Source organism: Schistocerca americana, chromosome 1, assembly GCF_021461395.2.
Source record: "Schistocerca americana isolate TAMUIC-IGC-003095 chromosome 1, iqSchAmer2.1, whole genome shotgun sequence".
NCBI classification, from domain to species: Eukaryota; Metazoa; Arthropoda; class Insecta; order Orthoptera; family Acrididae; genus Schistocerca; species Schistocerca americana.
Window position 1 is genome coordinate 640,178,371 of NC_060119.1, and position 24,305 is coordinate 640,202,675.

At 43.5% G+C, this 24,305-nt stretch overlaps 1 protein-coding gene across 3 annotated transcripts in view; it reads right to left on the reverse strand.

The window, feature by feature from the left end:
- LOC124607668 (leukocyte tyrosine kinase receptor) overlaps window positions 1-22,997 on the reverse strand; it is a 915,076-nt gene extending 892,079 nt beyond the window's left edge. Inside the window, exon 1 of one of the 3 annotated variants that reach the window (XM_047139925.1) lies at window positions 22,710-22,997. In XM_047139925.1, the coding sequence (XP_046995881.1) occupies window positions 22,710-22,959 (250 nt within the window). In that variant the 5' untranslated portion in view covers window positions 22,960-22,997. The remainder of the gene's footprint in view (window positions 1-22,709) is intronic. The other 2 variants (XM_047139923.1, XM_047139924.1) reach the window with 2 other exon arrangements.
- Between the last annotated feature and the right edge of the window lie 1,308 nt (window positions 22,998-24,305).

A 24,305-nucleotide genomic window follows, 5' to 3' on the forward strand; every position in this document is an offset into this window, starting at 1 on the left:
CTGAATGGTGCGAAAAGTGGCAGTTGGCCACAAATAATAAAAAAGTGTGACGTCCTCCACATAAGCAGTAAAAAAAATCAGTTATATCTCAGTTACATGAATACAAATTTCAGGGTTGTTGATTGAAGTAAACAACTAGTGATTACAGTTAACAAGAACTTAAATTGAAACGATCATATAGTTGATGTTGTGGAGAAGGCAAACCAAAGACTGCGTTTTCCTGGCAGAACACTTAAAAGATACAGCAAATCCATTTAATAGCGTGCCTGCACTATGCTTGTCCTCCCTATTCTGGAATACTGCCGCATGGTATGGGATTCTTACGAGATGGGATTGATATCGAAAAACTTCGAAGAACGGCAGCTCGTTTTTATTGTCATGATACAGGAGGGAGTGTCACGGATTTGATAGGCAATTTAGTATGGAATCAATAAAACAACAAAACTTAAGGGCAAGAGAGATAAAAAACACAACATATTAACAATTCGATGGAAGTGAATTAAAGTGCCGGTGCATGTAGGCAGAGGTCTTCCAATCGCGCACAGAACGTCGGACGCCACATGGCGTCAATTGGGGCTGCTCCCGCAACACGAAACACTTCAAGGAACGGGAAAAGACAGTATTTGTCTATCAGCGAGCAATGGTGTATTCTTCACTACTACATGACGCGGAGACAACATTTGGACTACTTCACAGGGGGAAGAACCGGTGTAAAACAGGAAGAGGGACGAAGTGTGACGAATGTAGCGCAGGAGTTGCTCACACCATCGTTTCACGTCAGGGGAGCGTACCAAACTACATGCACTGTTGCTCGAAGGGGATCAGGTGGTCGAACACGGTCAACTACAGCAGCGTATGATCGCTACATTGTAAAACAAGCAAAAAGGGGCCCATATCAAACAGCTGCTGCATTTGCGACCACATTTAACAGGACGGCAAGGCACGCAATCTCACACTCCTAACTGGCTCGGCTGCTGCGTGGGGGTGGTCACCTTGACCGACAACCAGTAAGTTGTATTCCGTAGACACCCGCGAAACGACAGCACCTTTTGCGATGATGCCAAGGGCACAGGGACTTCACCAACGAGTAGTGGTGTTGTATGGTCTTCTCTGATGAGAGAAGATCCATTATAAGTAGTGATTCTGGACGTATCTTCAAATGGTGTCAAGTGTGAACACGCAGTGCACCATGGAACATTGTTTGACACGATCGTTTGGGTGATACAGGTGTTATCCACGAATTCCTCTCCTGTATCAACCTTTTCCTCTCAGAGTAGCACTTGCAACCTACGCCCTCAAATATTTGCCGGATGTATTCCAATCTCTTTCTTCCTCTACAGTTCTTGCCCTCTACAGGTCCCACTAGTAACATGGAAGTCATTCCCTGATGTCTTAACAGATGTCCTATATCCTGTCCCTTCTTCTTGTCAGTGTTTCCCACATATTACTTTCCTCTCCAATTCTGCACAGAACCTCATTTACCTTATCAGTCCACCTAATTTTCAAAATTCGTCTGGAGCACCACATCTCGAATACTTCAGTTCTGCAATGTCCTTTTTGCCAGTGCTAGCGTGCTTTCGATGTCTTCCTTGGTCAGTCCGTCATTGGTTATTTTGATGGCTAGGTAGCAGAATTCCTTCATTTACTTCGTGACCATCAATCCTGATGTTAAGTTTCTCGGTGTTCTCATTTCTGCTACTTCTCATAACTTTCTTCGATTTAGTCTCAGTCCATATTCTGTACTCATCAAACCGTTCATTCCATTCAGCTGATCATGTAATTCTTCTTCACTTTCACTCATGATGGCAATGTCATCAGCAAATCGTATCACTTATATCCTTTCACCGTGAATTTTAGTCTCACTCCTGAACCTATCTTTTATTTCCGCCATTCCTTCTTCGATGGACAGATTGAACAGTAGGGTCGAAAGAATACATCCCTGTCTCACACCCTTTTTAATCCGAGCACGTCGTTCTTGCTCGTCCACTCTTATTATTCCCTCTTGGCGCTTATCGTGTATTAACCGTCTCTCCCTATAGCGTACCCCAGTTTTCTTCAGAATTTCGAACATCATGTACCATTTGACATTGTCGAACGCTTTTTCCAGGTTGACAAACCCTATAAATGTATCTTTATTTTTCTTTAGCCTTGCTTCCATTACCAACCGCAACGACAGAATTGCCTCTGTGGTGCTTTCACCTTTCCTAAAGTAAAAAGATTGTCATCCAACACATCCTCGATTTTCTTTTCCATTCTGCTGAGTATTATTCTTGTCAGCAACTTGGATGCATGAGATGTTAAGCCGACTACGCGATCATTCTCGCAGCTCTGGCAGTCTTCGTAACTGTGTGGATGATATTTTTCCGAAAATTATATGGTATGTCGCCAGACTAATGCACTCTACATACAACGTGAATAGCCGTTTTATGTTGTGGGACTGTAGCCAAACCCTGCTCTAATCCTCAGTCCTCTGCTGGACTTCCCGAATTTCGCCAAATTTTCTAGCGTTGTGACTCCTTTCTGTACAACACCCTCGCTGATCTTCCGTCGCATCGTATGTGGTATGAAGCGGAATTTGTAACTAGATTGAAGGTTTCTGGCAGGGAGGACGCAGCAACTATCATCATTCGAAAATCATCGACAGATGCAGAGGTAAATTCGGGTGTGCCCCATGAAAGTGTGTTGGAATCCCTGTTGTTCATCATCTTCATTAAAATGACCTTGCGTACAATATCAATAGCAACTCCAGACTTTCTGCAGATGAAACAGTTATCTGTAAGGAAGTACTGTTCAAATGGTTCAAATGGCTCTGAGCACTGTGGGACTTAACAGCGAAGGTCATCAGTCCCCTAGAACTTAGAACTACTTAAACTTAACTAACCCAAGGACATCACACACATCCATGCCGAAGGTAGGATTCGAACCTGCGACCGTAACGGTCGCGCGGTTCCAGACTGAAGCGCCTAGAACCGCTCGGCCACTCCGGCCGGCGAAGCACTGTCTGAAAAGAGCTGCGTACGTAGTGTAGGACCTTGATAAGATTTCAAAATGGTGCACAGATGGAAACTTGTTTTAAATGTTCAGAAATGAACAGTTGTGCCCTTCACAAAACGAAAAATAATAGTATTTTGTTACTGCAATGTCAAGCCTGCCCGGCAAGCCGCGCGGTCTAACGCGCTGCTTCTCCAGCGGGAAGGCATGCCGATCACCGGCACGAATCCGGCTCCGGTGTGCCGGCCAGCCTGTGGACGGCTTTTGACGCGGTTTTCCATCTGCCTCGGCGAATGCGGGCTGGTTCCCCTTATTCCGCCTCAGTTACACTATGTCGTCGATAGCTGCGCAAAAACTGTCTCCACGTACGCGTACACCATAATTACTCTACGACGCAAACATTTGGGGTTACACTCGTCTGGTATGAGACGTTTCCGTGCGTGGGAGGGGGGGGGGGGGGGGGTCAAGAACACAATCAGTCTTCAAAGGACACTGTTTAAAACACACATGTGTGAGCCATGCTAGAACGTTGCTCGAGTATGTTGGACCCGTACCAAGCAAACCGTGGGCATTACACCGTACAAAGGATGGCAGGACGAATGGTCACAAATTTGTTTGACAAGTGGGAGAGCCTCACGGTGTTGCTGTGAAAGATTAAGTGGCAGACGCTTGGAGGTACACGCAAACTATATCGATAAAGCCTACTTACAAGTACCAGATATAAGTGATGAGTCTAGGAATGCACAGGGTGTTACACAAAAATGCACTATGTTTCCAGGCGGTTCAAAAGCAGTAATTCTTCGTTTCAGATCTGACTTGACCGTTGGGTGCAGAAGAACCTAAAGTTGCTGCCTAATTTTTGTCAACGTTTCACACACTTTCACTGTTTCTCGTTGCCCATTCATGCGCAAATGGTATCAGTTTAGAAGACGGCATAAAGTGTGCTTTGGTACGCGGAATTTAAATCCACTGTTCTGGTGCAAAGACAGTTTTCTTCTCTTTGCAAGAAAGTAGCACCAGAGGCCAAGAGGGTAAAGACATGGCGTAGGTAGTTTCTGGACACTGGCAACATCCTGAAGTGGCATGCAGGGTGCCGGCTTGTCTCTAAAGAATAAGTTGGGAATAGGGTTGCCACATTAAACTGACAAAATTAAATTTGGAAATTTGTAGTAAGGTCTCATGGGACCAAACTGCTGAGGTCGTCGGTCGCTAAGCCTACACACTACTTAATCTAACTTAAAGTAACTTACGCTGTGGACAACACACACACCCATGCCCGAGGGAGGACTCGAACCTCCAAGGGGGGGAGCCGCACGGACCGTGACGAGGCGCCCTAGACCGCGCGGCTTACAAAATTACCGAACATTGCCTGGCGAAAGGATTTGCTGAATTGAGGGTTAACTCAAGAAAATACTCTGTAAACGTTAAAAAATTGTGTTTATTATTACCAGTTACAGTTTTCAACAGACATTTATCACCTTTAATTTTTTGGCAAAAGTGCTTGCATGTTGCAGACTTCAAATTACTGGTAAAACGAATGCAAAGCTCTGCTTTTACCTTATCGACACTCACTTTGTTTCCAGCGTCAGACCATAAATGATTCATGTGACTGAAGTCTCTTTCCTCATTGGCATTTCTTCACGGGACCGCCATTACCCTTTTGATAATTTTTTGTTAGGCGTGTCGACGTTCAAAAACGTTTCTCACGAAAAGGAGTTTGTGGATGTAGAAGCTTGACTTGTGATTGTTCCAAATGCAGCACTAGCCGACTGGCAACAGAGCAATAAATGTTTCTTGACTGGACTTTGCATATCATTAAAAAAAATTAAGGGTACGATTGGAATTCTAAAAATATCGAACCACTCGCAATTCGGTAACGAAAACCATAATTTAATAACCATAAGTTAACGCAGCAGCATCTTTTTAAAAGTTTACTTTGAAGATAATAGTGTAAAGAACTTCCAGAAAAAATCAAACTTCTACTTTGTCTTTATTTCTAGATATGTGTAGCTATGCTGTGCATAAATAAATAACACGCTTTATTTCACTTGCAACACAAAATTCAATTCAGAAAACAGTATGAGACCAAAAGCTGTGATTTGTACATTAAAATGTTCCAAAAAGAACGGTTAAAACATGGTAAGAATTACACAGCCTTATAACTCTTATTCTTTGCGCTACACTATTTAGAAAACTGACAAATATTTCAAGATTTCCCCTTGTCTTCACATGACTATCCCTTTAAGCAATTATTGTCCCTGCTTTCCATACATGAATGAATCCCAATAACTGGTACAATGGAACCTACCCTCTACCTAGCACTTCACAGTATTTCACGGAGTGTGGATGTATGAGAGCTATCTTTTCTTTTCTTTTTATTTTTTTCAACCTCCGACTGGTGGCTAAATTAAACACATAGTGAAATCCGGTGAATTTTTGCGCAAGTGTGGTGCGCCGTGTCTATAGAATACCCGTCAATTTCGTCACGTCATACTTCACAGTTCTACGCACACAGTGAGCACGTAAAAATCTCTAGTAAATACTTTCTCCCCCCCCCCCCCCCCCCAGTTTGAAATCCTACTACTTAAGTTTAGCCTGATTTCTTGCAGCCCTCATAATGTAACTGCAATGCATTTGCTTCTTCATGACAACTCTCTGCACTTAGTGCAGGTGCAACGAAGACGATCCTGTAGCGGTTTCGATGGGGAGTGTTTAATCGCTCAATATACAACCTGAAACTGGGTCTTTGATTTTCAAATCTTCGCCGATATAAGGCGTTGCGTATGAGGACATTTTGGCATATACAACTAAATGCGGATCAGCGTATGTAATTGTGAGAATTCACCTTCTATGAGGGCGGTATTTAAAGTTGATACTGTGCTGCGACAAATTTCCTATCTGCAACTTATCCTACAAACGAATGCATTTATCATATCAGCCGTTGGCTATGAAGACAGTATTACGACACACACGACTAGATGTTTATCAGCGTAAGAAACTGACTAAAATCTTCTGAAACGTTTATCTAACATCAAGATCGCTGTAATCGACTGTGAGTTATATCTAGATTTTCTTTTCTGTTTTTGGCGCCCTGCGCGTTCCCTTGACTCTGTGTGTAAAAAAGAAGAAGAGTGAAATTTAATTGGAACTGGTTGGTTTTTTTAAGAGGATGATAGAAGATGTGTTTTACGATAAGGTTTTTCAGAGAATTTTATTGGTCAATCGGGCGCCATGACTGAGTTTCTTTACGCCTAAATGTATAAACACTGCGAAGTCATTTCATGCAGAGAATTCTTATTAATCGTACGAAACAGTATTAATTGCGCAAATAAATAGAAATAGTGTTCATGGGTGAAACATTTACTAAAACTTTGGATGTTTGCATGTCTAGACAGTTGGAGTCCAAGGAAAGTGATGGCCAGTACGAACCTGCACGCGGTCCAGTTCCGTCGACTTTGAAATTGTGTTCTATTTTGCCCAAATTCACATACTCTCAATCGGTTCATTATTCTGTAGAGCAAACTGTACTGCAGGAAAGCGGTTTCCGATGTGCCTGTCGATTTATATTGGAGAGGGAATTTCAGTTCTAAAAGCCAGAGAGTTCAACAGCCGCAGCAGGGTGGAGCAGAAGAGAATTTTCGCTGTGTTGTTGTTGTTGTTGTTGTTGTGGTCTTCATACCGAAGACTGGTTTGACGCAGTTCTCCCTGCTACTCTGTACTGTGTGAGCCTCATCATCTCCGAATAACTACTGTAACCTACAGCCTTCTAAATCTGCTTACTGCATTCATCTCTTGATTTTTACCCTCCACGATTCCCAACAACTAAATTGGTGATCCGTTGACGTCTCAGAACGTGTCCTATCAACCGATCCTTTCTTTTGGACAAGTTGTCTCCCAAATTCCATTCAGTACCTCTTCATTGGTTACGTGATCTGTACAACTAATCTTCGACATTCTTCGAAAGCTTTTATTCTCTGTCTGTATAAACTGTTTAACACCCACGTTCCCCTTCCATACATGATTACACGCCGGACAAATTTCTTCAGAAAATTCCTATCAGTTAAATCTGTATTCGATAGTAACTGATTTCTCTTCTTCAGAAATGGTTTTCTTGCCATTGCCAGTCTACATTTTATATCCTCTCTACTTCAGCCGTCATCAGTTATTTTACTGCTCAAATAGCAAAACTCATCTGATACTTTAAACATCTCGTTTCCTGATGTAATTTCCTTGGCATCACTTGAGTTAATTCGATTACGGTACTTTCCATTATCCTTATTTTGGTTCCGTTGATGTTCAACTGATATCCTCCTTTCAAGACGCTGTCCATTTCTGTTCAACTGCTCTTTCAAGTTCTTTGCTGTCTCTGACAGAATTACAATATCTTTGGCAAATCGAAGTTTTTATTTCTTCTCCCTCAACTTAAATTCCTACTCCATATTTTTCTTTGGTTTCCCTTACTAGTCTGGATCCACCCGACCGCTACGGTCGCAGGTTCGAATCCTGCCTCGGGGATGGATGTGTGTGATGTCCTTAGGTTATTTAGGTTTAAGTAGTTCTAAGTTCTAGGGGACTGATGACCTCAAAAGTTAAGTCCCATAGTGCTCAGAGCCATTTGAACCATTTTCCTTTACTGTTTATTCGATATACAGATTGAATAACATGAGCGACAGGCTACAACCCTCTATCACCCCTTCTCAACCACTGCTTCCCTTTCATGCCCATCTTCTAAATGCAGTCTGGTTTCTGAACAAGTTGTAAATAGCGTTTCGCTCCCTGTATTTCACCCCGGGAATCTTCAGAATCTCAAAGACAATATTCAAGTCTACATTGTCAAAAGCTTTCTCTAAGTCTACAAACGCTACAAACGTTGGTTCACCTTTCCTTAACCTGTCTTCTAATATAAATCGTGGGGTCAGTACTGCCGTTTTCCTACATTTCTTCGGAATTCCTACTGATATTCCCCGGACTCGGCTTCTTTCCATTCTTCTGTAAAGAATCCATGTTATCATTTTGCAGCCGTGACTTATTAAACTGATAGTTCGGTAATTTTCACACCTGTCAACAACTTTTTTCTTTGGGATTGGAATTATTATATTCTTCTTGAAGTGTGAGGCTATTTAGTCTGTCTCATACATCTTGCACATTAGCTGGAAGAGTTTTGTCATGGCTGGCTCTCCGGAGGTTACCAGTAGTTCTGAGGGAATGTCGTCCGTTCCAGGCTCTTGTTTCGATTTAGATCCTCCAGTGCTCTGTCAGATTCTTCTCGCAATATCGTATCTCCCATGTCATGTTGATCTACGTCCTCTTCCATTTATATGATATTGCCTTCTAATTCATCATCCTTATATAGACCCTCTGTATACTGCTTCCACCTTTCAGCTTCCCCTTCCTTGCTTAGCATTGGTTTTCCATCGGAGCTGTTGATATTTAAACAGCTGATTTTCTTTTCTCCAAACGCCTCTTTAATTTTCCTGTAGGCGTTAACTGTCGTTCCCCTAGTGAAATATGTTTCTAAATCCTTTCGCCTTGTGGCAAATGTTATTCCATTCTACAAGATTTCGACTTGTGGTTTGAAAAGCTGTAGCCGACTTGCACCTAAGGAAGCATGGATCCGTTCATTGATTAATCAGAGGCTAAAAGTGAACTTTTGCCACATTTTTTATGTCTAACGATTTAACTGTTTTTGCTAACAAGGGGAGTGACAGGGTTGGGAAATGAAGTTCGGAGTGGGACGGCGCGTGTTTGCAGCACTACCCCATAGAGTTACAATGCCCCAGCTATACGGCCAGGTGGCCAGCCATTCAAGAGAAAAACGCTCCGAAACTTTCAGTCCTATAGTATACAAAACCCATGCGTCCGCTCACTGAACGATGACATCCTTTACTTTTCAGCGCCTGCAGACTCCACCGAGGATGTGCTTTCGCAATGTTGACGCATTGTATTTTGTTTTCGAGCGGAATATCCGTAGGCTCTTTGGATTTTTTTCCCTGGGAGTTCATACTCGTCCGAAGAATTGTCTATTGTAACCTCTTCGAATTCTACATCTTCACCACCTTCATTCTCGTGAAGTAACTCTTCATCATCCACGATAGTGTTTTCACTCAAGAAATCTATCACAGTGCTATACAACTTCTGTGCCATCAGCATAGCTTTGTGTGGAATTGACGGCGAACCTCCTGACGCCAGTAAATCGTTTTCAACCAGCAGTGCATTGAAATGGGTAACTGCATCTTTAATCAGCAACTTCGATTTCTCGCTGTGTAGAGAATCGTCGGTAATGTCTCCTGCAAGTCCCTCAGAATTCGAGATTTGTTCACTTCGAAGCATTGTAACCACAAAACGTTAGCAACAGGAAAAACTTTCACACACGTGTACTCGTTCCAGGCGCACAAAAGCAACTGTTAGGTTCTTCTTCCCTGTTTGTAGTGCAGGGAGCGCGGATGCTCTGCTATCCCTTCGCTCTCCAAGTTTGTCAAATGCCCCTTTGTGGGGATCCTCGTTTATAGCGGTCTCATGACACTGAAGTCGATCGTGTACCTGAACTAGTCAGATAGAAGTCGTACGCTCCTGTTCGACGGATGTTATCTATAATATACACGATAGAAATGAAATATTGTCAGTATACAATACGAACGAATATTTGAAGAAAATAATTTGGTTGGAAAAGTTGAAAACATTGAAAGAACAAAAGTTTTCAATTTGAACGTCATTGTATTTTTTTCCAATGTTGTTGTTGTTGTTGTTGTGGTCTTTAGTCCAGAGACTGATTTGATGCAGCTCTCCATGCTACTCTATGCTGTGCAAGCTTCTTCATGTCCCAGTACCTACTGCAACCTACATCCTTCTGAATCTGTTTAGTGTACTCATCCCTTGGTCTCTCTCTACGATTTTTACCCTCCACGTTGCCCTCCACTACTAAATTGGTGATCCCTCGATGCCTCAGAATATGCCCTACCAACCGATATCTTCTTCTAGTCAAGTTGTGCCACAAATTTCTCTTCTCTACAATTTTATTCAATACCTTCTCATTAGTTATGTGATCTACCCATCTAATCTTCAGCATTCTTCTGTAGCACCACATTTCGAAAGCTTCTATTCTCTTCTTGCCTAAACTATTTATCGTCCACGTTTCACTTCCAAACATGCCTGCACTCCATACAAATACTTTCAGAAACGACTTCCAGACATTTAAATCTAAACTCGATGTTAACAAATTTCTCTTCTTCAGAAACGCTTTCCTTGCCATTGCTAGTCTACATTTTATATCCTCTCTACTTCGACCATCATCAGTTATTTTGCTCCCCAAATAGCAAAACTCCTTTACTACTTTAAGTGTCTCATTTCCTAATCTAATTCCGGCGGCATCATCCGATCTAATTCGACTACTTTTTTTTCAAATAAGGAAAAGCAAATAGATACTTTGAAAATACGAAGCACGAATTGTTACCAATATTGCATCGACCACCGCGCCATTCGGTTCAGTGAGCGGATGCATGGGTATTATATAATGTAGGACTGAAAGTTTCTGAGAGTTTTTCTCGTGAATGGCTGGCCATCTGGCCGTATGGCTATGGCATTGTAACTCTATGGGGTAGTGCTGCAAACACGTGCCGTCCCACTCCGAACTTCATTTCCCAAGCCTGGCACTCCCCTTGTAAGTACAAACTTTTAATCTCCTTTCATAGAGCAGTTTCGAGAGTGAGTCATATCAAATTTCGACGCTCAATATGAGAACCTCTGACTTTCTCTAAGGCTAGCTAACTTTAAGGTGGTAGCCTCAGACGATTAACCAAAATTTTCAAGTTAAAATCTTATGCAAACTCGGTATTAGCTTACCGGCAGTGGCTCGTGGTCTTGCGGTAGCGTTCTCGCTTCCCGCGCACGGGGACCCGGACAGTGCCTGAAAGACGCACTCGACGCACCAGCAGACGACCAGCAATACCTGCCGCGAGTGAGGAGAATCAAGGCAAAACTCCTTCAAATAAAGAAACAGCAAATAAGAGGCGTCCTCACCAGAAGTAAAACATATGGCGAGGTGGATGAAGAGCCACTCACCATGCACCACCTAAATAGGGAAAGGGAGAGAGGCGCAGGAAAGTGCGTAAGTGAGCTTCAGGACAAGCAGGGAAAGACGCTCACGACGAAAACGGAGTTAACAAAACACATCGAGGACTATTTCCGAGACATGTTCCGTCGAGAAGCGACAGACGACGCAGCAACTGCCGAAATCCTCCAGCAGACGAGGAGCCACATGCACCTACAGGGACATAATAGCACAGGCAGCCACCACCAGAAGCGCAGGTGCCATAATTTCGGTGGACTTCAACAAAGCCTTCGACAGGATCGACCACAAATATTTCGTAGAGACACTAAACAGACTCGGGTTTGGGCAAAAATTCATCACAATCATCCAGAAGATACTACGTACTGCGAGATCGACAGTAATAATCAATAGTTGGGAAAGAAAACTCATAAAACTGGACAGATCCGTGAGGCAAGGCTGTCCATTGTCAATGGCTCTATTCACTATAGCACTGGACCCGCTGCTGCGGAAACTCACAAACGACATCAGAGGCTTCTCCGTAGGAGGCAAAGCAATAGCATGTATAGCCTACGCTGACGACCTATGTGTCTTTATTGAAGACCAGGAAGATTTTGGGAGAGTAGAAACCATCATGAATACATTCCAAAAAGCGTAAGGCGCCCAAACCAACCCCAGAAAAACAGTGCTACTGCCCATAGGGAATCAACGACTCAAACCAGACAGCCAGTGGTATAAAATAGCAGAAATCCATAAAGTTCTTGGAATATACACTCCTGAAAATTGAAATAAGAACACCGTGAATTCATTGTCCCAGGAAGGGGAAACTTTATTGACACATTCCTGGGGTCAGATACATCACATGATCACACTGACAGAACCACAGGCACATAGACACAGGCAACAGAGCATGCACAATGTCGGCACTAGTACAGTGTATATCCACCTTTCGCAGCAATGCAGGCTGCTATTCTCCCATGGAGACGATCGTAGAGATGCTGGATGTAGTCCTGTGGAACGGCTTGCCATGCCATTTCCACCTGGCGCCTCAGTTGGACCAGCGTTCGTGCTGGACGTGCAGACCGCGTGAGACGACGCTTCATCCAGTCCCAAACATGCTCAATGGGGGACAGATCCGGAGATCTTGCTGGCCAGGGTAGTTGACTTGCACCTTCTAGAGCACATTGGGTGGCACGGGATACATGCGGATGTGCATTGTCTTGTTGGAACAGCAAGTTCCCTTGCCGGTCTAGGAATGGTAGAACGATGGGTTCGATGACGGTTTGGATGTACCGTGCACTATTCAGTGTCCCCTCGACGATCACCAGTGGTGTACGGCCAGTGTAGGAGATCGCTCCCCACACCATGATGCCGGGTGTTGGCCCTGTGTGCCTCGGTCGTATGCAGTCCTGATTGTGGCGCTCACCTGCACGGCGCCAAACACGCATACGACCATCATTGGCACCAAGGCAGAAGCGACTCTCATCGCTGAAGACGACACGTCTCCATTCGTCCCTCCATTCACGCCTGTCGCGACACCACTGGAGGCGGGCTGCACGATGTTGGGACGTGAGCGGAAGACGGCCTAACGGTGTGCGGGACCGTAGCCCAGCTTCATGGAGACGGTTGCGAATGGTCCTCGCCGATACCCCAGGAGCAACAGTGTCCCTAATTCGCTGGGAAGTGGCGGTGCGGTCCCCTACGGCACTGCGTAAGATCCTACGGTCTTGGCGTGGATCCGTGCGTCGCTGCGATCCGGTCCCAGGTCGACGGGCACGTGCACCTTACGCCGACCACTGGCGACAACATCGATGTACTGTGGAGACCTCACGCCCCACGTGTTGAGCAATTCGGCGGTACGTCCACCCGGCCTCCCGCATGCCCACTATGCGCCCTCGCTCAAAGTCCGTCAACTGCACATACGGTTCACGTCCACGCTGTCGCGGCATGCTACCAGTGTTAAAGACTGCGATGGAGCTCCGTATGCCACGGCAAACTGGCTGACACTGACGGCGGCGGTGCACAAATGCTGCGCAGCTTGCGCCATTCGACGGCCAACACCGCGGTTCCTGGTGTGTCCGCTGTGCCGTGCGTGTGATCATTGCTTGTACAGCCCTCTCGCAGTGTCCGGAGCAAGTATGGTGGGTCTGACACACCGGTGTCAATGTGTTCTTTTTTCCATTTCCAGGAGTGTATATACAGTCTTGTCCACTTAGAATGGCCGCCTACAACTGGAGGGACGTGCTACACACCATAAGAGGTCTCTCCAGGCAGCACGCGAACCGGAAGCTAACAATCCACCAGAAAACAGAACTGATAAACACGACGATCCTGTCGAAAGCTTGGTACCTGGCGCAAACCTTAAGCATCCCGAAAGAAATTGCGCGAGCACTAACGAGCGCAGTGTACTACCTGTTGTGGCGTCGAAATATATTCAAAGTGGCGCAAGAAGGGGGACTAGGTCTAGTTGATATAAAGACCAAATGTGCAGCCCTTCTACTGAAACGAACGCTCGCCATCCAGGGCAAAAACCCTGACAGCGTCGCAGCCAAGATAATTGGAAGATACAAGCCCGCATCACAAGAAGCGCCGGTCGACACGAGGCACACTCCCTTCAGAATGCGACACGTCAGGCTGCACTACGCCAACAAAAGTTACGTTCTGGACACCGTGGCGAATCCCAGCCACAGAACAGCCAAGAGAATATACTGGGCTCTCAGGGGGAAGCCGGCAAAAAACAAAATTGAACACAAACTCCCGCAATACAATTGGAAACAAATATGGGGGAACGTCTCGGAAAACGTGTTGCCTAAACATGCGAAGGAGACATGGTACAAAATAATTAGCAGAACGGTACCAACCAACCAGTGACTGGCGGAGATAAAACTCGTCGCAAGTGACAAGTGTGACGTATGTGGCATAAACGACACCATCGAGCACCGATTCACGTGCGGGAATGCCATCAACATCTGGGAATCGTGCCAGCAGATGGTGGCCCACATCAACAGAACGGCGCCGGGAAGCAACACAGTGGAAGCAATCACCACCCCAGACTGCAACCCATTTCCACGGCCCAAGCGACTGGCGACTCTCTGGATCCTCGCCTTGACGGCACACGCCATCGTAGCGCGGAGGCAGACCGACCAGCTGGCCTTCCTGATGGACCTCTGGGAGGAGAACAAGACAGCCCAGCAGCACAGGCGCTACCACGAGAACTTCAAAAACTTCCTGCAGATTCCACTGCAGACAGCAATCGCCAGAGTCCTTCCCAACCTGTGACCCTCAGCACCGCCACAAGCCACCTCACCACACTCACCACAAAAATAACGTGTGCAGTGATAGTGAACAAGTGCAACACAAAAGATAAAGTGCTTTCTCTTCTCGCATCAAATAGTGAAGTATAGTAGTATAAAGTGTTTCTTCTTAGTGAAATCAGTGATACAAAGTGGTTCTCACCAAACATCTGTCATGCTCGCAGCCAAAACAGTGTCAAAAGTATGCACAGTAGTACTACCAGTTTTTTTTTAATTAACTTTTCTTCCATTATTTGTACTATACTGAATAGGAAACAAGCATTACTTAGTGGAAAGTGCCAACTACTCATTATTATTATTAGATATATTTTTAAAATGATTTCCTTTACTTTGTGTCTATAAAATTCTATTGATTACTGACACTATCCTTTCTGCTTCTCTTATGTAATATGACAAAATTTTCTCTCTTCTTCAATTTAGGTATATTCTGTAGTATATGTAAAAAAAAAAAAAAGTTTCTTCCACTTCTGCTCCACCTATCATGGTGACGTTTCCCTCCTGCTGTCCCACTTGACAGTGTAACTAGAGGAAGAGATCAAACCAGAGTACACAATGTGCCTGTGGCATCACAAGTGCATCACATACAGAAACGTAAACTCAAAATCAATGCATCGATGCCAAATATAAACTGTTATGCCTGTCCTGCAATGTCTATCCCCTCAAAAAAAAAAAAAAAAAAAGACGACAAATGGCCATGTAAAAGGGTTTAAGGAACAACAATAAGAGAAAAACGAAAAAGGAAAATATAAAAACGAAAACATATAAAATGACAGTAATATTAACCAACACTAGGAATATAATAGATTAATAGAATACAATGTCTTTTTTTTAAATGTATCGTTGTTAATATATTTAAATAAATATGTATGGTTACAAAAAAAAAAGGTTCGAATCCCGGCGGGGTCAGGGATTTTCTGTGCCTCGAGATGACTGGGTGTTGTGTGTCTTTCATCGTCATTTCATCCTCATTCACTCGCAAGTCGCCGTAGGGGTCTCCCGGCCACCAATGCCATACGCTATTTATTATTATTATTATTAGGTTACAAATCGGAGCGGGGACTGTATAGAGAAGCAGCTAGGAGGTGTAGCTAAATGTTGCAAGTAAAACAGTCTTGATTTTCACAATGGTGTCCGTTTCGTGACCGATCGGAGGTTAAGAAAAAAAAAAAAAAAAAGAGAGAAATCCCTCGCAGATGTAGATGCCAGTAGCGGTTACTCTGAGCGAGCCTACTAGCAGGTGAGGGGTCATTGAGGTCAGTGCGGAGGATCGGCCCGCTGCGCCGCGCAGAGGCTGTGCCGGCAAAGATTGAAGATGGCAGTTGCGTCGCGCCGCGGCGCGCAGGAAAGGCCCGTAATCAATTCTTGCGCCGGCCGCGGCCAGCGCGGCGGCTGGGTGACCCGCGATGGCGCTGGCGGCGGCGGGGGTGGCGGCGCAGCCTGTTGCGCCGGGGCCACCGTCTGCCCCGGCCCGGCCACCCAACCACCTACCGGAATCATGACGCAATACGTTTCCCTTCCATTCCTGCGAAAAATTTCACTGTGAAAAGCCTACGCCGTAATATCATCGCTTTGTAAGAGAAACAAATGAAGTCGATACTTGGTAATTCTAACCTATATACACCGATTTTCTCGATAAATTGTCCCTTGAAAAAACCTCGATGACCTAAGAAACCACATGTTGGTTGTTTTCTTCTACTTCTTTTTCTTCACTTCTTGTGTCAGGCAAATTGCCTGTTCACGGTGCTCCATCCCTTGTACGGCGTTCCCGTATTTACTTTTCCTGTGCATTTATAATTGAGAGCCTTTGCAGGGAATCTTTCTCCACCCATACAGCCTAGAAGTTCCTTTTACGTTTTCCTTTTCTCTTTCATTTTTTCGTTTAAGCTTACTGGATGTTCGGAAATCCAAACTTCTAGGAATTATAGAGGGGAGTCAATAGATAATAGTCTGAATTTGAACCCACGTGCGGAAACATCTTGTTTCCGTGCTTCAGCCATTTGAAAACATGTTTGTAACGCGACCACTTTTAGAAGTAATTGCTTCGGCGTGATTCAGTATCTCACTTGTTTTACAGTTTCACTCGTTAACAGCCAAAGAAATTGTTCATGTACTCGTTGAGGGGTTCTCTTCAACGTGATGTAATACAGTCTCTTCCAATTCGGGTGTGCGGCGTTTCCTTGGAGCACCAGCTACACCTGCTGGCGGTGAAGGTGCTCTCTCTCGCTGCTGTCGCGTAATTATGACGAAAGGGATATGTAACGGAGACGGGCGTTGTGGGGAACGATCTTGATAAAGGCGACGAGCAGCTCTTCCATTACCGCCAGCTCCGCCATTTAGAAAGATCGTGCCGATGTATTCTGCAAACGTGTACACAGCCATGTTGCTCTAACACTCACAGACACGTGAATGAGACTCGAACGAGGTTAGAAAGGTAGGACAGACGTCAAATGACATCAGCCGATTCGACGTATCTACTCCCTACCATGATTACTCTGTTGCATACCTACCCAGCAAACATCTTTTCAAACGGCTGTAGCACGGAAGCGCTACGTGTCTAGAAATGGGTTCCCATTGAGAACATTGTGTACTCACTACCGTCTGCAACTCCTAGAAGTTTGTAACGGAAATTTCCGAACACCCTGTATATTCCTGAGTCTTCCCGTACATCCTCATTTATTTTACGACCTTCTCTGGTACATCCTTCCACCATTCTTAGAAATCTAATTTATTGCTTGGTGTCTTGCTGTTGCCAATGCTTCACTGCCATAAGTGAGGGTTGTTTCTGCTTTGGTTTTCAGCTCGATTTGTGCCATAACTTTTTTGAGCAAAGTTCTTTCGATCGTTCTGCATATGAAATGTAATTTATTTAATTTTTAGACCACATCGTGATTATACACCTAAGTTATGTCGCATCCTAGATATTTAATATGTTTAACTTGTTTTAAGATTTTATTATTCAAGACTGTTTTATGTTTCACTGATTGGATTTCCTTAAATTCCATCACTTTCGTTTTATCTACAGGCAATGTTAAGTTCTATTCTGAGGCTATCTGCTGCAATTTACGTACCCCACCTGAAGATCATTTTCATTCCCTGCAAACACAGATTGGCTAGCTACATATAAAACCACATTCTGCCTTGTGTCACGATCTGAACATACTTCATTTCTATTCAACTTTTTCCATTTATTGATCACTTTATTTACGAATGTATTTTAAGAGTGTCGGAGAAATACACAATCTTTGCCGTTCTCCTTTGTGTTCATTGGCTTTGTGATTATGTTCCCCATATACATAATCATTACGGTGTTTGTGTATAGACTTGATAGCATTTGTGAGATGAGGTGAACAAGCTTGTTCGGCCGTTATATTCCATAACTTTCCACTGATCACATTATCAAATGCCTTTTCAAAACACCTTACTAGCAAAATAGGGCATGATTTACAAAGCAGACAAACTATCGCTTATAAAGTGATGAAATCATTCGACAAACAAGAAAAGGATTATGTACGTGTGAATAACATAAAAGAGAAGGAATGAATATCTTATTATAAGTATTAATAGTATGATTATACTGTAATTCTTCGTGTTCTGAACTAAATGACATTTAAGGAGCGGGTGTTTGATATGATAAAATTAACGGATCTCTAAAAGGTTCAAAGAATAGGAAAGCCGCTTGTTTTGATGGTATTAACAGAGAATTGTGGAAATTTGCTTTGTAACACTCGATACATCGATCCAGTTGTCATGACAGACCGCCCACAAAAATTCTGTGTATAATTCGATGTTGGCGGCTACCTGACATTCAGTAATTTGTATTATTTCGTAGGTTGTTCCCGTGCTTGTTTTATTCTTTAATTTTAGCGGCACTCCTTTGTTTACTCAGCAATACATAATGTACTACAGTAAATAAATCACTTGTGAAAGACACCAAAGAAGTTCATGTGACGGACTTCCAAAGAAATTAAGTAGATTATTGAGACAGTGGAACGTGGAGCTGAAAAGCGGATATGTTGAAAACTTTAGGGATTCCCCCATCCACGCTGTCGACATCTTGAAGCAGAAAGATCGTATTGCTCACAACGCTTCAAACTGAGGAACGAAGCGATTTCAACAGCGTAAGTTGCCACTTCTTGAACAATGCTTAGTGAAATGGTCTAGCCAATTTAGAGGGCTCATCGTGACTTTCGGGCCTTGTATGCAGTAAGAAAGAATACGTTATTCGCTATTAGTCTCGCCTCTAGTTAGGGGTGGCTCACCAACTTAAGAAGATTTGTGGAGAAAAGGAAGCGCTGATGAAGTTTTTCAGCAGGAAAAAATGTACTAGGAAGCCTGTTTTTTCCTTAAGTCTTCCTTCATCATTTATACCTTCGTTAAATCGAACCCTCAGTTTTTCAACCCTGCATTAGTTATACAGAGATGAAGCGACTTGCACAGGACAAATCAGCATGGAGAGCAGCTTCTTACCAGTCTTCGCACCAAACAAACAAGAAGAAAAAGAAATACCTAGAAGGTATTATGAGATCATGGGAGCACATGACAGCAGTTGAAGATATATTTAATTGGTTGTACTGTAACGACTAGTAAGTAGTAAACTGAGAGTTAAACGCGCCGCCGGTATCAATATGGTGGTGAAGAAAATCGATTGTGCCCCTCTTAAAGGAACAAACAAGACGTTCGCCTTGCTTTGTTTAGAGAAAAGTAATTCAGGCTGGCCATGGAGGAATTTCCCTTCAACTCCTTCCGAATAAAATTCCCGTCTCTTCACCAATGTAGCAAATGCAGACTTAGTAACAACCAACAGTGGGCTAATGCTTCATTGGATTCAGTACATCACTTTGATTGTGATGACATATTGCGCTGAAGACCATAGATATTGCAATAGCTTTAATATTAATGACGTAATAATTTTTCAAAAGTCCTTCCACTCAATTCTGAAACTCTGTGGCACTGGTACAGCAACCGTGATAATGTTACAGAAAGTATTCAATCGTGGTTGCAGTAAAGACAGTTTTATTAGTTCTTCATTTGCGACGCGTTTCGCCTGTATGTAAAGGCGTCTTCAGACAATGGAAGTATGGATAAATAATCATTTCGAGAAATGCGGAGTCAAAAGTATAAAATTACACTCAGGCAAAAATGGGCCAAGTGCATGTACATCGCTAAAATACGGAACAATGCCGATGTAGCAATTTGTAGCTTGTGAAGGTTTACAGTAGTGTGGTGACACACACCAGCCAGTAATGGTAATAGAGGGGAATTCTCATACGTTAAGATGAAAAGCGACTTTTTTAAAAATACCGGTTCTGTTAATAGCATAAAAAACTCATCATATGAAGACGGCGCCACTTAAGCACAAAATATTGTCTGCTTACATCTGTGATATATGCAAAACCTGACGCGCTAGCACTGGTCTGGCTAGCTAGTACGTAAGGTTGTGCATGAATCACAGATGTAAGCAGGCACTGTTTTGTATTTAAGGGGCGCCGTCTCCACGTGATGATTTTTTATGCTATTGGCAGAACCGGAATTTTTTAAAAAGTCACTTTTCATCTTAATATATGAGAATTCCCCTCTATTACCATTACTGGCTGGTGTGTGTCACTACACTACTGTAAAGCTTCACAAGCTACAAATTGCGACTGTCGGCATTGCTCCGTATTTTAGCGTTGTACATGCACTTAGCCCATTTTTGCCTGAGCGTAATTTTATTCTTTTGATTCCTCTTTTCACGAAATTATTATTTATCCATAGTTCGATTGTCTGATGACGCCTTTACATTCAGGCGAAACGCGTCGCAAATGAAGAACTAATAAAACCATCTTTATTGCAAACACGACTGAATTCTCTCTGTAATAATTTTTCCCTTGGTAGCTCTTTCGCCTTAGGTTCCTTCGCGATCTTGTTATTCTCCACCTACTTTCTCTTATTTTTTCTACCTCTTTGTAAACTGCATTAGCACAACCAAATAAGAAGGAAAAGTCTCACTTTAACTTCTTTGGATATCTATTGATAGTTTCTTCTTTGGTGAATTAGAAACAAGCCGCAAGACGAGAAGCTAATGTAATAAATGCTTTACTATTGTAGTTGGCAGATGAATTGAAATGCGAGAGGTCTGCTATTACCTTGAGCTGTTTTGCCACTGAGCAGTCCGAGGGTGGCGACGCAATGTTTAGCACGTTGTATACATTTGAGTCAGACCACAAACCGGTCATTCTCTTTAAGGTTTGCTAAAATTTTTCTGTGCTACTAGAGACAAACGTAGGGTTTGTTTCGTTCAGAAAGGCCATGATAGGCATCCGCCTTCCCACTTCTCCACTTAGTGCTGCCGCTGGAGCGACCATGACGTCGACGAAACATTAAAACGTAACCCTCTTTCTTTCTTCCATCGAGACAAAATAGGCTATTCCTAGTTTAAGTGTTGTACGATCCGGTTTAGATAGCCAGCAACCCTAGAAATTGATTTAACTTTTAAGTTACTTTGCCCATAAACCGTTATTACCAAGCGGAGACTTTCCTTAAGGTGTTTCACCACTTTTAGTTTCCTTTTCAAAGCACAACGAAGTACAGCTCCAGAGAAATTTTGTTCCATCGTCTAAAAGACCCCGAACGTGTCCGAACTTTATGTGCGTGACGAAATACGTCACAACACCAATGAAGAGTGATGTGGCAAGTACTTCTCAACGGTGTATATAGCTGCAACGAAAAAAAGATTTCTGAGTTCTTGTGTGCTAATTTGCGTCTGTATCCTTGTGAAGATTAAACAAACGGGAGTAGTAATTTTCTGTTTTTCGGTATAACGAAGTTCACTATCAGCTAACAGTACTTTGCGCTCATTCTTATTCCTCAGGTTTGTATCTGTGCCCGATTATACTCTTGGTAATCGGTTGATCTGTAAATAGATCTTTGCTTCTGTAGTGTGGAAAACTCTAACCATCGAACTATTGTCTTTTTTCAAATTGTTTATTCACTCGCGCAGACAAAATATTTAAAAAAAATACATCGACATTCTTCATATCATGTGATTTTTCATGGTGATTTCATGCGTGATCTACCGTTTTTCCTGCACAATTTTATAATTAGCTATGGCGTCTATAAACGAGAATATATGTTGAAAACTAATGTGGTAGTGTCGATAAAGAAAAATTTTTAAATAAGACTTAATCATAAACTGGTCTCCTTTGCAATAGATATGTCGTTGCTTCTAAAAATCCTTTTGTTTTTGTTGTTCGTTTCGTATTTACTAAATAGATGATATCACAACAAATGTCCATATTATGTCAATCATTGAAACTTACCTTCTTATATGTAAAACATCAGAACAGAATGCTGTTCCAAACAGTGCGCCGAACTTCCCAACATGAAGTGCTGTAATAAGCAACTTTTCAATATTAATCGACTCATAAGCATTTCAGAAGCAGACTGCTGCGCTATGGAGAGTACAGATTTTGCTGATGCACTGACGACAAAGTTCCTTCCGACAAACCTCTCCACTGATTTCAGCACACGCAACGGACACATCGGTGCTCGTTTTTTTAGGTTTTTCTCTGCCTTTCGATTCCCTTTATCCCGAATGGGAAGCGTTGATTACTTAAAGTGCGCAATTCGCCGACAGCCCCACTTCTTTGGCACTTTTTAGTCTCGTTTATCAGTAATGAAATACACTTTACGTTAAGAACCCAACAACTTGTAGACTTTTATTTTATCCCATAGGGCAGTTACTCTCCAGACCTATCACGTCGTTCCCGGACTGCGTAAAATGGTACTCGGGGCGTTCTAGTCCTTCTGTGGCTGACTGATGGTACATTCCGCTGGCACTGAAAGTTCAGTTTTAACTCCGTTTAGCTGCGAATGATGAAAATTGTCTGTTAAAGAGCGAGTAAATACGAGATTAAAGCAGACAGCAACACAAGCAAACCATATCACGTCAGAAGTACTTGCGTATGTTGCAAATTTAATGTAAAACAACAACGTGATCTATGACAAAAATTTAATAACATGGCAATATTTTCTGTCAAGGTGGTAACTAGATCTTTAATAGTCTGTTTAGCCACACATAAAGTAGGGAAAATTGTGCTGTGTTTAGTGCGATACGGATGTATGGTAACTTTTTGTTGCAATTAAAATGGGCTGCGTCATCCAACAATGATAACAGATGCCTTCATCAGTTTTCCGTCAAAGGGAAGTCGCTAGAATCTTTGGTATGATTGTGTCCTTAAATCGCAAGGAGTTTTAGTTTTACTCAGACACATGAAAGAGGGTGTGTACTTCTCTTCAAACTTATTGCAGTGCAGAACTCACTAGATTTTCAAGCTCGACGACTGCTGGTGCCGAGGGGTGTTCAGGGCAGTTGGACTCACCATCAGCGTTTCCGCTGGCATCGGTGGCAGGTGCGGTGCCGTTCTCCAACGGCGTTGCCCCCGAGGCGAGGACGAAGCCACCCGCATCCCACCTCCAGGCGCAAGGGCTCTCGAAGTCGCAGTCGAGGCCGTGCTTGTTGCTGGAGCCGGAGGCGGGCACCGAAGCCGTGAAAGCGGCCGCCGCTGCAGCCGCCGCCGCCGCCGAAGCCGCTGCAGACGCCGCGCCCACCAGCAGCACGAGCACCATCATATTCTATCTCAACAGCGAGGCATCGCGAGTCCACACTGAGGAGCCCGTGCGCCGTAGCCCACCAGCCTAGAGCGCCCGATCGCTGCGCTGTCTGCGGGATGCTGCAGAACTACGTGGCACGCCGGAGCTCAAGGTGCAGGACCACCGGAGACCGTAGCGCCGCACCCGGGATGCTGACGAACTACGTGGTCGATTGGGTGGATGCGCGACTGCTACGCCTCTCGTGGCGAGTTACACGACTATGGCGCTGGCGGCGTCCATTTGAAATAGTTGATCCCAGCTGTTTTCAATTGTTTCCCGTTTGTAAAGAAAATTTAAAAAATTAAATTGGCGAAGTGCGAGTAGGACTCGCGCACTGAGGGTTCCGCACTAACTTAATTGTGTACATATACATTTCATCCATTCGGCGAACTGAGGATACTATCAATTTTTGCCAGTTATCGACATTAATAGTTGCAAGCTATCGGTTCTAGGTATTGCAATACTTTCAAGGATGTCTTGATTTCGAGTTTGAAGTCGGATAATAACTGATAAAAGAAATTTCTTTTTCGTGAATTACAATTTAACAATTTCGAATGTTTCCCCTTTTTCTGTGTATTGTACAACATTACCTGGAGAGCAGCGCGCTTCGTTGCAGGATCATTTAGTAATCGCGAAAGTGTTACGGAGATGATAGATAAACTCCAGTGGAAGACTCTGCAGGAGAGACGCTCAGTAGCTCGGTACGGGCTTTTGTTGAAGTTTCGAGAACATATCTTCACCGAAGAGTCAAGCAGTATATTGCTCCCTCCTACGTATATGTCGCGAAGAGACCATGAGGATAAAATCAGAGAGGTTAGAGTCCACACAGAGGCATACCGACAACCCTTCTTTCCACGAACAATACGAGACTGGAATAGAAGGGAGAACCGATAGAGGTACTCAAAGTACCCTCCGCCACACACCGTCAGGTGGCTTGCGGAGTATGGATGTAGATGTAGATGTAGATGTTCTCCTTTGGTTAAAATAAAGGGCTAGATCGCAATGATAGTTATTTATTTATTTCAGACTTCCAGTATTGTCAATTCTCAGGTTTACTGACGGCACTACTACATGGGGCTGGAGATGTTCAGCAGAGTACCTATTGAATTAGCTTGTCCCTGATGGCGAAAAGGCGAAGGACCAGCAACATCACACAGACTTACGACGACAAATGGATGACACATATTCGAATGGTCCCTTTTACTGACCCATTTGACCGAGAAGAGGTAGCGTTAGCAGTTAAAGAAGAAGAATGGCACACACTCAGAAACATTAAAATATACATTTGCACAAATCGAACCTTTTCAAACGCAGTTACTGAATGA